This window comes from Nematostella vectensis, chromosome 8, assembly GCF_932526225.1.
Source record: "Nematostella vectensis chromosome 8, jaNemVect1.1, whole genome shotgun sequence".
NCBI lineage: Eukaryota > Metazoa > Cnidaria > Anthozoa > Actiniaria > Edwardsiidae > Nematostella > Nematostella vectensis.
Window position 1 is genome coordinate 10379594 of NC_064041.1, and position 14562 is coordinate 10394155.

At 41.7% G+C, this 14562-nt stretch overlaps 1 protein-coding gene across 8 annotated transcripts in view; it reads right to left on the reverse strand.

Moving 5' to 3' along the window:
• Window positions 1–14562, reverse strand: part of LOC5503898 (potassium channel subfamily T member 1) — a 30010-nt gene that overhangs the window by 5834 nt on the left and 9614 nt on the right. For 7 of the 8 annotated variants that reach the window (XM_032372150.2, XM_032372148.2, XM_048731285.1 and 4 more), the window contains 22 exons: window positions 13698–13751; window positions 12379–12458; window positions 12058–12157; window positions 11308–11382; window positions 11159–11213; window positions 10638–10697; window positions 10129–10206; window positions 9599–9682; window positions 9043–9137; window positions 8726–8906; window positions 7650–7814; window positions 7159–7295; window positions 6345–6408; window positions 6147–6255; window positions 5289–5397; window positions 3300–3440; window positions 2908–3182; window positions 2132–2465; window positions 1656–1761; window positions 1144–1319; window positions 643–714; window positions 177–320 (listed from right to left, as the gene is read on the reverse strand). In XM_032372150.2, coding sequence (XP_032228041.1) covers window positions 177–320; window positions 643–714; window positions 1144–1319; window positions 1656–1761; window positions 2132–2465; window positions 2908–3182; window positions 3300–3440; window positions 5289–5397; window positions 6147–6255; window positions 6345–6408; window positions 7159–7295; window positions 7650–7814; window positions 8726–8906; window positions 9043–9137; window positions 9599–9682; window positions 10129–10206; window positions 10638–10697; window positions 11159–11213; window positions 11308–11382; window positions 12058–12157; window positions 12379–12458; window positions 13698–13751 — 2694 coding nt within the window. Of the gene's footprint in view, window positions 1–176; window positions 321–642; window positions 715–1143; window positions 1320–1655; window positions 1762–2131; window positions 2466–2907; window positions 3183–3299; window positions 3441–5288; window positions 5398–6146; window positions 6256–6344; window positions 6409–7158; window positions 7296–7649; window positions 7815–8725; window positions 8907–9042; window positions 9138–9598; window positions 9683–10128; window positions 10207–10637; window positions 10698–11158; window positions 11214–11307; window positions 11383–12057; window positions 12158–12378; window positions 12459–13697; window positions 13752–14420; window positions 14440–14562 lie in introns of those variants that run through there. The other variant, XM_048731289.1, reaches the window with a different exon arrangement.

Consider the following 14562-nt stretch of genomic DNA (forward strand, 5'->3'; position numbering starts at 1 on the left):
TAACCTGAATGAATGAATGAATGAATGAATGTTTGGTACTGTAGAAATTCTAAGCATCAATCTGGAATTTCAGAAAAATATGACTAATTTTTATAAGTGAAGTATAATGATGGAGGAGTACCTATATAACCTCGTTGCGTACGACTCGAAAAGTAAGGTAATTTAGTTATGCCTACCTGTATATAGTTTGCACCCCTACTATGGTACTGGCGTCCGCCATGTGTTCCTCGTCGCCGTACGCCTGGCTCGAGATACGCTGTTGTCCGACGACGACGATGCTATCCGCGTACAGACACCCCGCCTCCAGCAAGTTATCAAGGCTGGAAACATTGAGATGATTATCAAAAAGTAGAAAAATGAATACATATTTTGATAAGGTTGCACTAGAGCATCGATATGTCGTAAACTGCGTCGTGTCATTGGTATTGAACGAGTAATTTTAGTACTTAAATTTTCGTACCCAGGTGGCGGTGAAGTTTTACATAATATTCGTTAATCTGCGAAAAGGTACCTACAAGGTCTTAATAGAAAACGCGGGCTTCGAGTTATGGATTCTCATAGAACAATTTATTTACTTGAAATAGATAGATAAGAGGAAGAATGCATGTGGGATTGATTCAGCCCACCCATTGTATGCCTTACCTATTTATTGTTCCAACCATATAATACAACATCGGGAAGTGACAGACTGCCTCCAGGAAATCTTCATTTGGTCTGCGGATAATGGAATCAAATGAATGAATAAATAAGTACGTCAGATTCTGCTGCATGGCCTGCGCAATTTTACATATGCCTGCGCACTTCCATTGGTACAGAGACAGGTTCTCACATTTGAATGGACCTTGATATTTATTACAGTAAAACCTCTGTTAAGCAGCCATCCTCGATACCGCTAAAGTAACTGCTAATTAGAGTTTACTAAGCTCTTAAGCCAAGCAAAATGTAAACTGGCTGAACCTTCATTTAGTGACCACTCAATTTAGGTTAAAGTTATGGTGACCTCGTCCGCTTTATAGAAGTGACCGCAAAAAAGAGGTCAAGTTTAAAGTAGGCATGAGAGAAAAAAACGAGAATTAAATGTAAATGACCGTTAAAAAAGAGATTGCCCGCTTAATAAAGACTGAATGTTTTACTCGTACTCACTCTTCTCCTAGCAGTAGTATTATCGGTTTTAATGTGATCTTGGGCCGGTGGTATGCCCGCAAAGGGAGGATAAAGTTGTAAAGACCCGCCTCGGCGACCGGGGATGACACAATGATACCTCCATGTTGCTGCCTGTGCATGCGCACAGAGTCACTCATTTCTCTGTGCTCACAGTCCTGTGGGGGGAGGGGAAGGCGGTTAGACACTACTTAGAGTTGCGCACAGAGTCACTCATTTCTCTATGGTCAAAGTCCTGTGGGGGGAGGGGTGAGGTGGTTAGACACTACTTAAAGGTGCGCACTGAGTCACTCATTCCTCTGTGCTCGCAGTCCTGTGTGGGGAGGGGTAAGGCGGTTAGACACTTCTTAGAGGTGTGTACTGAGTCACTCATTTCTCTGTGCTCACAGTCCTGTGGGGGAAGGTTTAAACGGTTAGACAGTACCACTAGTGCGAATAGGCATTATATATTATAGCGCTAAAGGGGTTACAAAACTTACAATGAGCGCCTTTACCTCGTTAAGTCTTAGACAGCAGAATGGCTTTGGAGTCTGGTAAAGATGACACCTCATCGGAGTTCGTCCGATGTACGGAGATACGGGAAGAACACCCACAATATAACTACACAAAAATATATATATATATATTATCAGTACTGTCATCTTCCTTGCAAATTGGTATGTATCACTTGAATGACTTCTGATAAAAAGAAAAGGTAGGTGATCTAAATAGGCGTGGTAAAAACGGGAAAAATCCGCGTTTTTTTTTCTAATTTCCACTGGCCTGTCTGAACGGCTTCGCTTGAATGATAGAGATTTAGTTCTTTGCAATTTAATTAAAATATTAATTTCTTGATAAACATTCATTATTCATCATTCTTATTCATTATGGTTCATTCAAATGATTACACTTGTTTACTTGGAATAGATTTCTTGAACTCATATTTCTTCTGATGAAATAAAAGTAACTACACATTGCTTTGTTTACTTACTTTGGTATTCTGCTTGGGAGATTCTCGATTTCCATCTCGCCGGTCTCCGAGTCCATATCTGATTCGTCCGGGACAAACGCAGATGCCGACGACCTTCGTGAATCCCCGACTTCGAACGTGACCTCCTTCAGCCTGGCAGTCCCGTCTAGACCCCCTTCAGTAGGGCGTGGCGGGCCTCTCTCCACCTCATCGTACTCTCCTGAAGGGCTGGATGGGGTAGACGTCCCGTATGTCGCTCGGTTAGTTTCGATTTCTACTTCGATGTCCTGAGGCGGGTGTCGTTGGGAGACTCCATTTGAGGAGGAGTCAAAGTGCTTCATACCTATTGTCTCGACTAAACAAAGAGAGGGTGGGTGGGCAGTAATATGAATCATATGGAAAAAGCGTAATAATTAAAGATTCCATTATAAGAAATTACCAGCTTTTTAGCCGCCAAGGGGGGTAGCGTGCACCCTGCGCACCCCCCTGTGTTCGCGCCTGTTTCTCCCGGGTTTTTTTTTTTCTCGGCATAGACAAACTCCTGCGGCCTGCGGTCTTCATAACCAACAAAAGCAATCTTAAATCAACTCTACTGACTAATCTTTGCGTGCGGTCCTGATACTGACCAATCAAAATGTGCCTTATATATCAACTCCTGACTATACTTAAACTATTCTCAGATTGATTGCCGGAAAGTGGCCAATCAAAACACGCCTTAGATCAGCCTCACTTACTATTCTCCGATTGATCGCCGGCAAATGACCAATCAAAACACCCCTTAGATCAACAACACTTACTATTCTCCGATTGGTCGCCGGCTAGTGACCCATCACCTCGTAGCTCCAAGGCCACAGAGCTTGCTGTCACGAACGAGTTTTTCTTGAAGTGGTTGCTGCTCAGGCGTTTAGTTTTCTTGGGCTCCTCGTATTTCTTGAAAGCTGTGTCCTCCTCGCTTGAGATCGCTATATAGAAGCACCTATCGTCGTACGCCATGTTGTGAGAGGGGCCTGGGTTCAACATAAGTCGACCTCCTTTTCCGTGACGTTTTACGCCGATTAATGTCACGCCATACCTGTCACGTAACAAGAGAATTGTTTTACCCTTTTGCAGTTCTGTGCGACCCACCACGCCTTGGTACAGTAAATAAAACAATAACAAGGGTGTGGCTGACTAGCGTTCTTTAACTCACTTCTTGTGTGCGTGGAAGGCCGCATGCGTGAAGCTCTTGTAGGCGTAAGGACGAAAGATCATGCTGTCGCCGAGTCGAATGTCGTATATCTCGTTCCCTGCGCACTTCCCGTAAATTTCGTGCCATTTCTCGGACCCGCGTCTAGAAATCATTGCAAATATAAAATATTGGAATAATCTCGAAGGACATCGATGTTCTCTGGATCGTTATGCTATCGTATTGCCATCGTGTAAGATCGTTATGCTATCGTATTGCCATCGTGTAGTATCGTCATCTCGTATTGTCGAGCTTGAAAAATTGACACTTTTTACATGAACCTAGATAAACTAAACTCGATGCATAACTCTCGATACAGGACACGTACTATTCGTGTAAGTGTATTCGTGTAGCCGTAATCTGACGAGAGAAAACTTACTCACAACACTTGTTAGACGACACTCGATACACGATATACGAAAATCGATACGCGACACTAGACATACGAGACTCGACAAACAACAAACAATACACAACACTTGACACACAACACTTGACACACAACACTCGACACACAACACTCGACACACAACACTCGACACACAACACTCGACACACAACACTCGACACACAACACTCGACACACAACACTCGACACACAGCACTCGGTACACAGCACTCGACACACAGCACTCGACACACAGCACTCGACACACAACACTCGACACACAACACTCGACACACAACACTCGACACACAACACTCGACACACAACACTCGGTACACAACACTCGACACACAACACTCGACACACAACACTCGACACAACACTCGACACACAACACTCGACACAACACTCGACACACAACACTCGACACACAACACTCGACACACAACACTCGACACACAACACTCGACACACATCACTTGACACACAACACTTGACACACAACACTCGACACACAACACTCGACACACAACACTTGACACACAACACTTGACACACAACACTCGACACACAACACTCGACACACATCACTTGACACACAACACTTGACACACAACACTCGACACACAACACTCGACACACAACACTTGACACACAACACTCGACACACAACACTCGACACACAACACTCGACACACAACACTCGACACACAACACTTGACACACAACACTCGACACACAACACTCGACACACAACACTCGGTACACAACACTCGGCACACAACACTCGGTACACAACACTCGGTATACAACACTCGGTACACAACACTCGGTGCACAACACTCGGTACACAACACTCGGCACACAACACTCGGTACACAACACTCGGTACACAACACTCGGTACACAACACTCGGCACACAACACTCGGTACACAACACTCGGCACACAACACTCGGTACACAACACACGGTACACAACACTCGGTACACAACACTCGGTACACAGCACTCGGCACACAACACTCGGTACACAACACTCGGTACACAACACTCGGTACACAACACTCGGTACACAACACTCGGTACACAACACTCGGTACACAACACTCGGTACACAACACTCGGTACACAACACTCGGTACACAACACTCGGTACACAACACTCGGTACACAACACTCGGTACACAAACACTCGGTACACAAACACTCGGTACACAACACTCGGTACACAACACTCGGTACACAACACTCGGTACACAACACTCGGTATACAACACTCGGTACACAACACTCGGTACACAACACTCGGTACACAACACTCGGTACACAACACTCGGTACACAACACTCGGTACACAACACTCGGTACACAACACTCGGTACACAACACTCGGTACACAACACTCGGTACACAAACACTCGGTACACAAACACTCGGTACACAACACTCGGTACACAACACTCGGTACACAACACTCGGTACACAACACTCGGTATACAACTCGTGATACATGACACTTAGTATAAGACACTCGATACACGAAAGTCGACAAATGACACGTACTGTTCGTGTAAGGTGTGTAGCAGTAGGGTGACGAGTGTCGAGATGCCAGGACAGACGCAGTTGACGGCGAGGAGCGCGTGTTTTATCTCGTCCTCACACACCACGTGTTCTGCGGATAAACAGCACATAGTAACAGAACATAGCGAATTTCACATTATTGTTATTATTATACTTAATAAAAAAAAGCAATCAATATCATTATCACCATCACCAACAATACAATCCAAAACCATCATCTAGCACCACCACAACCGTCATCATTATCACCATCATCATTTTTACTATCGACATCATCATCATTTTTTATATCACCATCAGGATTTTCAGCTTATCCAGGATTAGCTGAGGTGGGGGGGGGGGGGGGGGGGGGAGCGCAGTCGAAAGTATGATATGGAAAAGGAATGTATTTGATATATCCTTAATAAGAAATTACCCTTAGTTTTTGGCCGCCAAGGAGGGTGCGCGTACACCCTGTGTACGCGCCTGATTTTCATCAACACCATTACTGAGGATTATCACCACCACCACTATCCACTTTTACAACACCATAGCGAGGCTTCACCCCCGATAGGGGACTTGCGCCAAGAGATCACATGACCTTTCTGGGCGGCAAATTCAAAACAACATAATCAAACAAAAAAATCAGAAATAAAATATTTTAATGGAACTAAACCCCTTCTAAAACAAGTATGGTATTTTTAGTTAGCACTGAATAAGTTGATTTTTGTTGCTGTTATTTTGCCGCTAAAAGAATGAACCCACGCTAGGTTGCCACCCAAACAGTAACGTGATCTCTTAGCGCAATTCCCCTATCGCTACTATAACTACACAACAGCAAGGTGTTGCATACCAACTAACCTGCAAAGCTGACATGGAACTTATTTTCAGGTTTTAGAATCTGTACAAATAGAGGCGTAGCGGGAGCGAAATCCTGTATCGCCCAAGTCCTGAGGATTGTATGCTGATCCTGCAACCATGGCAACAGTAATAAGTCAAGCAACAGGTATACCGCACGCAGCAGAAAAGACGCGGATACGTAAAGACCAAATAGATTACCGCTGCTTCGCGGTCTGCAGCATAGCGATCAGCCAGTATAAAGCAGCCAGCTGCATTCTCAACCCTGCAAATATAGAGATAATAGAATCGAGATGAACATAGGTAGCGGAAATGCCGATTGGTCATTAGTTTTTTTTCCCGTTTTCTGTTGGTCACGGTTTTCTGAAAGGAGTTACGACATCATTCTTGGGACACAAATTCTGTTTCTTCTCTATTTGCGGTTGTGTCAGCCGAAGCCCGTGGAAAATGCTTGACATAGTTTCTTTCACAAGTCGTCATTAGAGTAGAATCAAACGCTAGTTTGAAGAATTCCACGTGAATCAACCGTCGAAGAAGATTTCTTACTCAATAGTTGACCTTTATATGTCAGTAGAATAACAAATAGACTCACAAAGATTCATCGAGAATACTTCATCCTAGCTTACGTCTCTCCTCTAATAGCGAGTTGTCGATTAAATCGTGGCCTACGAAAAACTCATGACAGAAAAAAGACGTAAGTAATTAGGCTAAAGTCCCAGTACAATTAAATGATAAGAATAATTTAAATACCATTGTTCGATAATCACTGGTATACGCCTATTTAAAAATACGTTGTCAGCGCAAATGGCAAACGGCAGTGCTACCATCCAAAACTACCAAAGGGACTACTCATATTTTACTGAAAGCAGGAAAAAGTGAATAACTCGTGCAATTAGTTTGCTTATTCTTTACTCTTAGGGGTAATTATACCTACAAGCAGTGATTTGTCTTACAACTTCCATATGCCATTCGCCATTTGCACCGACAACGTTAATTGAAATAGGTGTATACTCGCCTCGCTCGGACGAGGTCCTCGTCAATGAGGGCGGATCCCTTGAGGTACGTGACGCGCTGGGCCCAAACGGGGACTTGGAGGAGGATGCGCAGGGTGCTGTCCAGGTCGGACGGGCACAGCAACACCACATGGACATCCTACGGACAGAGGGTTTCGGACAAATATCAATATATGCTGTAACATATATAGCCTTAGTATCGCTCTGTAGTGCCTTTGCTTTTTGCCACAGGGGTCCGGGTTCGATTCCCGGTTTTGACGTGAGTACAGTTTCTTGGTTCTCGCCTTTGCTAAAAGGAGCTCTCCGGTTATCCTCGCTCAACAAAAACAGTCCAAATTTAAGCTGTGTTTTGTGGTTGAGCATGAGTCGCGGCTGGCTTGATTACTGATCCATGCCTTCGACTAGACCAGGTTGTATCTGCGCTTTCGCTAAAATCAGCCTGTCGCCAGGCGTGCTTTGAATATCGCCTATGGTAAGTACAATCGTGTATTACATGTAGGCGTGAATCTGCGTAGAACTCGTTGAGGAAGTCGATGAGCGTGCCCGTGCGTAGCGTCGTCGCGCACAACACCACGTGTCTATCGGTTCCAGCCAGCAGGTGGTTGTAGGCCCCGCCCTCTTTCTGACGACTGAAGAGAAGAAATGCTAGACGCTCGAGCTGTGGGCAGATGAACAGAGAACATCAGAATATCTGAGTTCGAATTGTTGAGATTCGGTTAGTGTTTCTGATAAAAGAATTCGTTATTGCGCGACCTCGCAAAACCAAAATCCTTGTCTCATTTGGAAATAGCGAAGTCGATCAACCGTCTAAACCAATCGATGCTTTCTTGTTTTCACTGTCGCGTCATAAACAATTTGACTGCACACATCAAGGGAATTTATTGGTTATGGTGTTACGGTTAACGGCGCGCTATTCCCATGCTAAAAAATGAAATAGAATTCGCGGAGGAATTAGTTCTGAAAGCTTTTCCCGCGCTTCTTGACATCAAATTTGAAATGCCCTTGAACAAGGTAAGTATATATGATGTATCTAGTGTTATCAAGAGAGCATAAAACATTTTATGAGATATCAAAATATATCTTATACTTTCTTGATGCTACCGATGATCACAAACGCGAGACGTAAACAAAGGTGCGTGACGTATGATTTGCGACACAGATGTCCAGGAGTGCGTGACGTATAATTTGCAGCACAGATGCTCAAGAGTGCGTGACGTATGATTTACGTGACTGATGTAAGAGAGTGCGTGACGCATTAAAGGTATGACTGATGTACAAAAGTGTGATGTGACGTATAATTTACGCGACAGATGTCCAAGTGTACGCGACGCATGATATTCGTGACAGGTGTAAAGGAGTGAGTGACGGATAAAACGCGTGACAGATGTAAAAGAGTGCGTGACGTATTATATGCGTGACAAATCTAAAATTTTTCGTGTCGTATGATATGCGTGACGTATGTAAAAGAGTGCGTGACGTATTATATGCGTGACAGATGTAAAATAGTGCGTGACAGATGTAAAATAGTGCGTGACGGATGTATAAGATTGCGTGACGCATGACAGATACCTCTATCGGTAGGAGCACCAGTGCGATGCCGATCATGATCATGACGAAAGTCTGCGTGGTCCAGTGCGTGGGGACAGTATCCCCATACCCCACAGTGCTAAACGTCACGATCACAAACCACAGGGTTTTCATCATGCTCCACTGAAGCGAGGCTCGCTCAAGATGGTGGATACCGCAAACGCTATAAAAATGAACAGCGGTTGCCAGTTACACATAGAAGTGCCAGCCGGATCGACAGCCAAAAATCCACAGCCAAAAAGACTACATGCGCGCCCTCATCCCCCTCCGCTCTCCCCCACGGGACCGGCCCACCTAACCTTGTAAAGAGTATGCAGACGACTGTCGTAATAAGAATCAGGACTTTCTGAGACAAGGCGGACTGCTGGTGTAACACCAACCGGTGAAGATCATTCTGCGGAAGGCAAATGGTATATGAGGCATAAAGGGGCTACATTTGTCACCACTGCGCATGTATTTAAGTGTCACGTAAAGGGTCGAAACTCGGATTACCCACGAGCAGTTCTTGATGTAGGATTAGGGTTAGGGCTAGAGAGAGAATGCCAGTTCATTGGGTCTTTTTTATGACGTACTAACCCTAGAGAAATATTCGAAGATTCATGTGGGGCTCTGCTCCCCTGTGATGCAGAGACTCTACTGTGTAAACTAACAGGGGATGGGTAAGGCGACTTTTGGTTTAGGAAACTAAGGGAAGCATGCTTCTATTCATAAAGTGGCCTACTGGAAAATAGACGCAGCCCCTTTACAATGTGCACATTGTACTGTGTTGTGTTGGGAGATGTTGTCGTGTATTGATGTTTTGTACACAATGTACTTATCTAATTGCTTATCAAATATGAATTCTTATGTACTTACAAACATGGTTTCCAGCGCTGCTTTAGCCAACCAACAATTTAAAAACAACGGGATCCAGATATTTCTCAGCTCTGACATGAATATCTGAAATATAAAGCCATTATCCCTCTCGCATAATGCAAAGTCACAAAAAGCATATAATTCCATTGGCTTATTCAAGCGAAAACTGATGTATTTTCAATCAAATATCAATATATTAATAAAGAATCGGACTTCGTGGATTGCTATTTTGGTATTTTCTTTTTAAATGGTCGAAGATATAAAAGGTTGACTGTTTTAGTTTAATATATTTAAAAGGCTTTGCCGATCGACATTCTTTTATAAGATCAAACACCATCTAACTGACGGAAAACAGGGACAAATCACGATTGCATAAATATATCAAAATAGACAAGTTAACATGCATTCCAGTATGGCAGTTATGCGTAAAGTTACATTAAGCTTCGTCAAGGATTTTACTGAGCTTTGATGTTCGGTCTCACATATCTGATGAATGTTCAACATTTCTCTAACACATCCACTCTACTCACCGATATTAAGAAAGGGACGGAAAGTATGACTTCTAGAAAGAGACGCATACTGACAATCTGACTCAGGATAGAGCCGCCCTGAAATAAACGAGAAAGAATAAGTTTCCTGCACGTAGGAAATAGGAGTTGCCCTGGAGAAAACGAGAAAGCATTAAGTTGCCTGCAAGTAGGAAGGAGCCGCCCTTAAAAAAACGAGAAAGAAATAAATTGCATGCAAGTAAGATGGATGAGGCGCCCTGAAGAAAACGAGAAAGAAATAAATTGCATGCAAGTAAGATGGATGAGGCGCCCTGAAGAAAACGAGAAAGCAATAAGTTGCCTGTAAGTAGAAAGGAGCAGCCGCCCTGAAGAAAACGGGAAAGCAATAAGTTGCCTGCAAGTAAAATGGATGAACCGCCCTGAAAAAAGGAGAATGTGATAAGTTGCCTGTAAGTAAGATGGAGGAGACTTAGGTAATCTATCCTATTACTTGATTTGTTTATATTGATTTAGTTGTTTTTATATCTCACCTTATAACTAAGATAGCAGTGAAGAAAGGTGTCAAGAAGAGAATAAAACGCGATGACGGTCTGTTGAGCGATGAAGCAACATAAGGTATGTGCGTAAAGCAAAAAGATCTCACTTTTTGCTTGCTTCTGACCTCTAATAAATGCACAGTACATAACGAGATGCAGTCGAGTTGCTAAACTGCTGTTAATGACACGCTGTGACGTTTCTGTGCATTTATTAGAGGACAGACACACCAAAAATTGAGCTGTATTTGTCCTATACAACAATGTGTGTGTCTTCAAATAACATATGGACCCTTGACTAAAATAAGAGCGCGCGATTTACGCGTGTCATTGTATAATTCGTTAGTCACTTCTGTGATAGTTGCACAAAGCACATACTCGACTAAAGACTTGTTTGGTTGAATTTCACTAATGCGCAAGTGTTTGATCATGCTAAGCGAAATTCAGCTGAAGACAAATAGACGACATACAATAAGAAACGAAACGCAATACACGACATCGAATGTCGTTTAACTCACCTGTACAATCCAGAGCTCGTACGATCTGTGCACCCATAATAACGAATACCAGTTACTGAAAAGAAACAGACAGAGAAATCATTTTATACCACTAAGAGCTCGGAGCTCTGTCTTCCTGTATGTTGATGATATAAACAGTCATAACTTACTGTTCAGAATCGTCCGCCGGCTTCACGCAGCACCACGTTGTAGAATTTGAAATATCTAGCGAAGTACATCCATAGCTGTTGCAAAGAAAATAAAAATACTACACCTTAATCCACGCTATGTTCGGGCTTAATCCTGCATCTAAAGCAAGAATGGGAGAGGAGTGATGTGGAGGGGCCTACCCTATACTCGGGCTAAATCCTACACCTTGAGCTAGAATAGAGGTGGGGGGTATGAGAATGTCTGCAGGTATAAATATGTAAAACAGCAATGCAGAGTGGTAATCTAAGAGACCACTCAAAACGAGTTAGATATATCCCGAAAGTCCATTCTCATAAATAAACACTTGCGACCTTTTGAATTCCCTAGGTGGTCGCTTATGAGGTGATCACCTGATCACCTTTTGGGTCAGGGTTAGGCTCGACGTGTTTTTATTGAAATATGATTAAGGCATAAGGTATAAAAACGAAATACAGCCTCGGTGAGCTCGTCCCAGTTCCTGTACCTACTCACGGTTCATATACAACCATAGGGATCCCGATAAGAATGTGTGGAATTATAAGACTGGATTGAATACGCCTACTCCGTAGTCCATTTTAATCGGAAAACAAAAAAGGATTCATTGGATTCCTGTGTTATGTATCCGGAACACACAGGACCCCCAAAATTGTGATTTTGCATATCTCTTCTTCCCTGTTAGACCGTAGTGGATAAGGCTGGCAATGAACAGATGAATCGTGTTTGGCTCTTACCAGGTTGCCGTATTGGGATCTGTGTCTTGGACACTTCTTAGCACATATAAAACGCAGGAGACAATTTTCATAATAAAGCGGAATATTTGCCATCTTATACCTGAATAAATAAACAGAAGTTCCAAGTATAACAACCATTCTTTTTCTTATTCACAAAAAATCCATGTTAAATTTACAGACCAGATGTCTAAAACCATCATTTGTAAAAGTACCAACAAGTTCTAGCTCCTACCATAACCCCTCCCCCCTCCCAAATTCTTCCCCTTTAGATTTACTGTAAGTACAATAGGAGGGGACTGAATACGTAAATATAATACTTACTATATCTTTGATTTGTTACAAAATAAAATCTTAATCTTTCTTTAAACGATTTGTCGTGTTTATAGTGCTCCACCCGCACTCTGTGAATCAAACAACACAGGTCAGTTAGAAACCACAAGCTAAGGATTATAGGAAACATTAGGATCATAGGATTAAAGGAAACATTCTTCACCCTTCCCGGGAGTCATTACCAAAAGTTATTTCTGCTCTCCGTTCTGTTTTCTTGCTTTTTCTTCAAAATTATTTCAGTTAGTGACTGGGGCTTAAAGCCCCTTTTCCATTCTGGATTCTTCACGTCAAGAGTTGCTTGGTTTACAAGGTTTTTTTTTTGTTTGGTCATGTGATGGAAGTAGCCTTGAATGTTTTTTTTAGTAACTTTCCACAATTTTTAATTTCGTTTACAATACACAGTGTGTGCTGTCATAATCAATGAATTGATCCCAATAATTATTTTCCAATTAGCATCTGGAGGTTAAGTATTTTTTATATTCCGTCGCTTGGAATCCTCATACAAACTTGGAAAATGTTGAGGTAAAATTTGCATTTGTTGTCATTCGTCATTCTTGATCATTAGCTTTGCTTTACTAGTCTGAGGTTATTCTGATATTTTCCTTAAAGTACTCTTAAATATTGATGCAAGTACGGCATATGTTTTACAAAAGGAAAAGAAAAATATTGGCTTGCTTATCCTAACCACTGAGCTTGCGATCTTATCGTCTTTTTTATTATAACCGCTACATAATAAGAGAAAATCTGGCTATAAAGTACCTGTTTAAAAGCTTTTTTTAGGATTTATTTTCCCCCAGATAACGAAAAGCATCACTTGCCAATCCAAAACATTATTCCATTCCATCTGAATGAAACAATATTCACTGTATGTGTTCTTTCAATTAAAAATATATTTCAAACTCTAACCATATTTAGCATAATCTCTAATTTTAGTGACTTTTTCATATATGGCAAGGGTGAAAGCAATAAATGTTCCAGTGTTTCTTCTTAAGTAGCAATGTTTACAAAACAACCCACATACTCAAAAGTTCAAGTAATTCTACTGAACCAAAATTTGCCATATTTTATATTAATTGCAATGGCAATATTATCAAGACCTTGACGATTCGTTAGGATCTCTGGGATCCCCAAGGAAATTTTGAATAATTCTTGCTCTTCAAATCGACAAAGCATAGCCACATACATCATAAAATACAGCTAATGCTTTCTTTACAAATCAAATTTAGGAGCATTTGAGCTATGTTTTATTCTGGTTTAAAGTATTTCAATTCAGTTTATTTTAAAGTGCTTGCTACAAATTAAGACATTACCTGTCTTTATCGTCGCCGGTCTTGTCAGAAGAGAGCAGGTCTCGTAGCTTATACCTAGGACGAGGAGGTTCAATTAGTGAAACTGTCGGCAGAAACTCAATGTGTCCTCTCTTTTTCCGTGCCATTGCTTCCTCTTTAGAAGAGCTTTTTCATAGTACTACTTATTGCTTTCCGACAGCGCTTATTCTACAAGCGCGTGCAATTTTTTGGAGCTGTTCTGGTCGATCAAACTGCGTATCAATGATAATATAAGCATAATTTGGAAGATAAAAGACACTGAATTTTTTTCTGACCACCGGCTTCGGCTATTGAATTATTTATAATGCTGTTAATGTAGTAAATATTATACGCGTTTTTCTCATCATTGCAAAAACGCATTTAAGGTGCAAATATTATTTAATAAGGAGCTTGACTTCGTACAAAGTGTAATGTGCAAGCAAAAAAACTGAGTTTAATAATGTTTGTTTTATAAAAAAAAAGGTTTACATGTTCTCTGCCCCTTTTAACTTCCCTGTTTTAACTGATGCTCGCAGGTAAATGCCAAGTTCTTCTAATAAATAATTCTGTTATTACTTATTCATAGCATAAGCGAAGTGTAAAATATAATATAATATAATGTGTAAAATACGCAAGTCATCAGGCAAACAATACGAATTATTTAGTATGTCTCTATGTCATTAGAATCTTTTTGTTGTTTATGAAAAGAGTGTTGGTATAACTCACACTACTTTGAATAGAAGAGTCTAGTTCCCGCCAAAACTTGGCGTAGTTCCCGCAAAAATGACAAGTTGTGACGTGTAAAAAATACAAAAAAAAAAAAGAACAATCAATGCTTAATTAATTAAAGTAAAAAGGAATAGTAAAC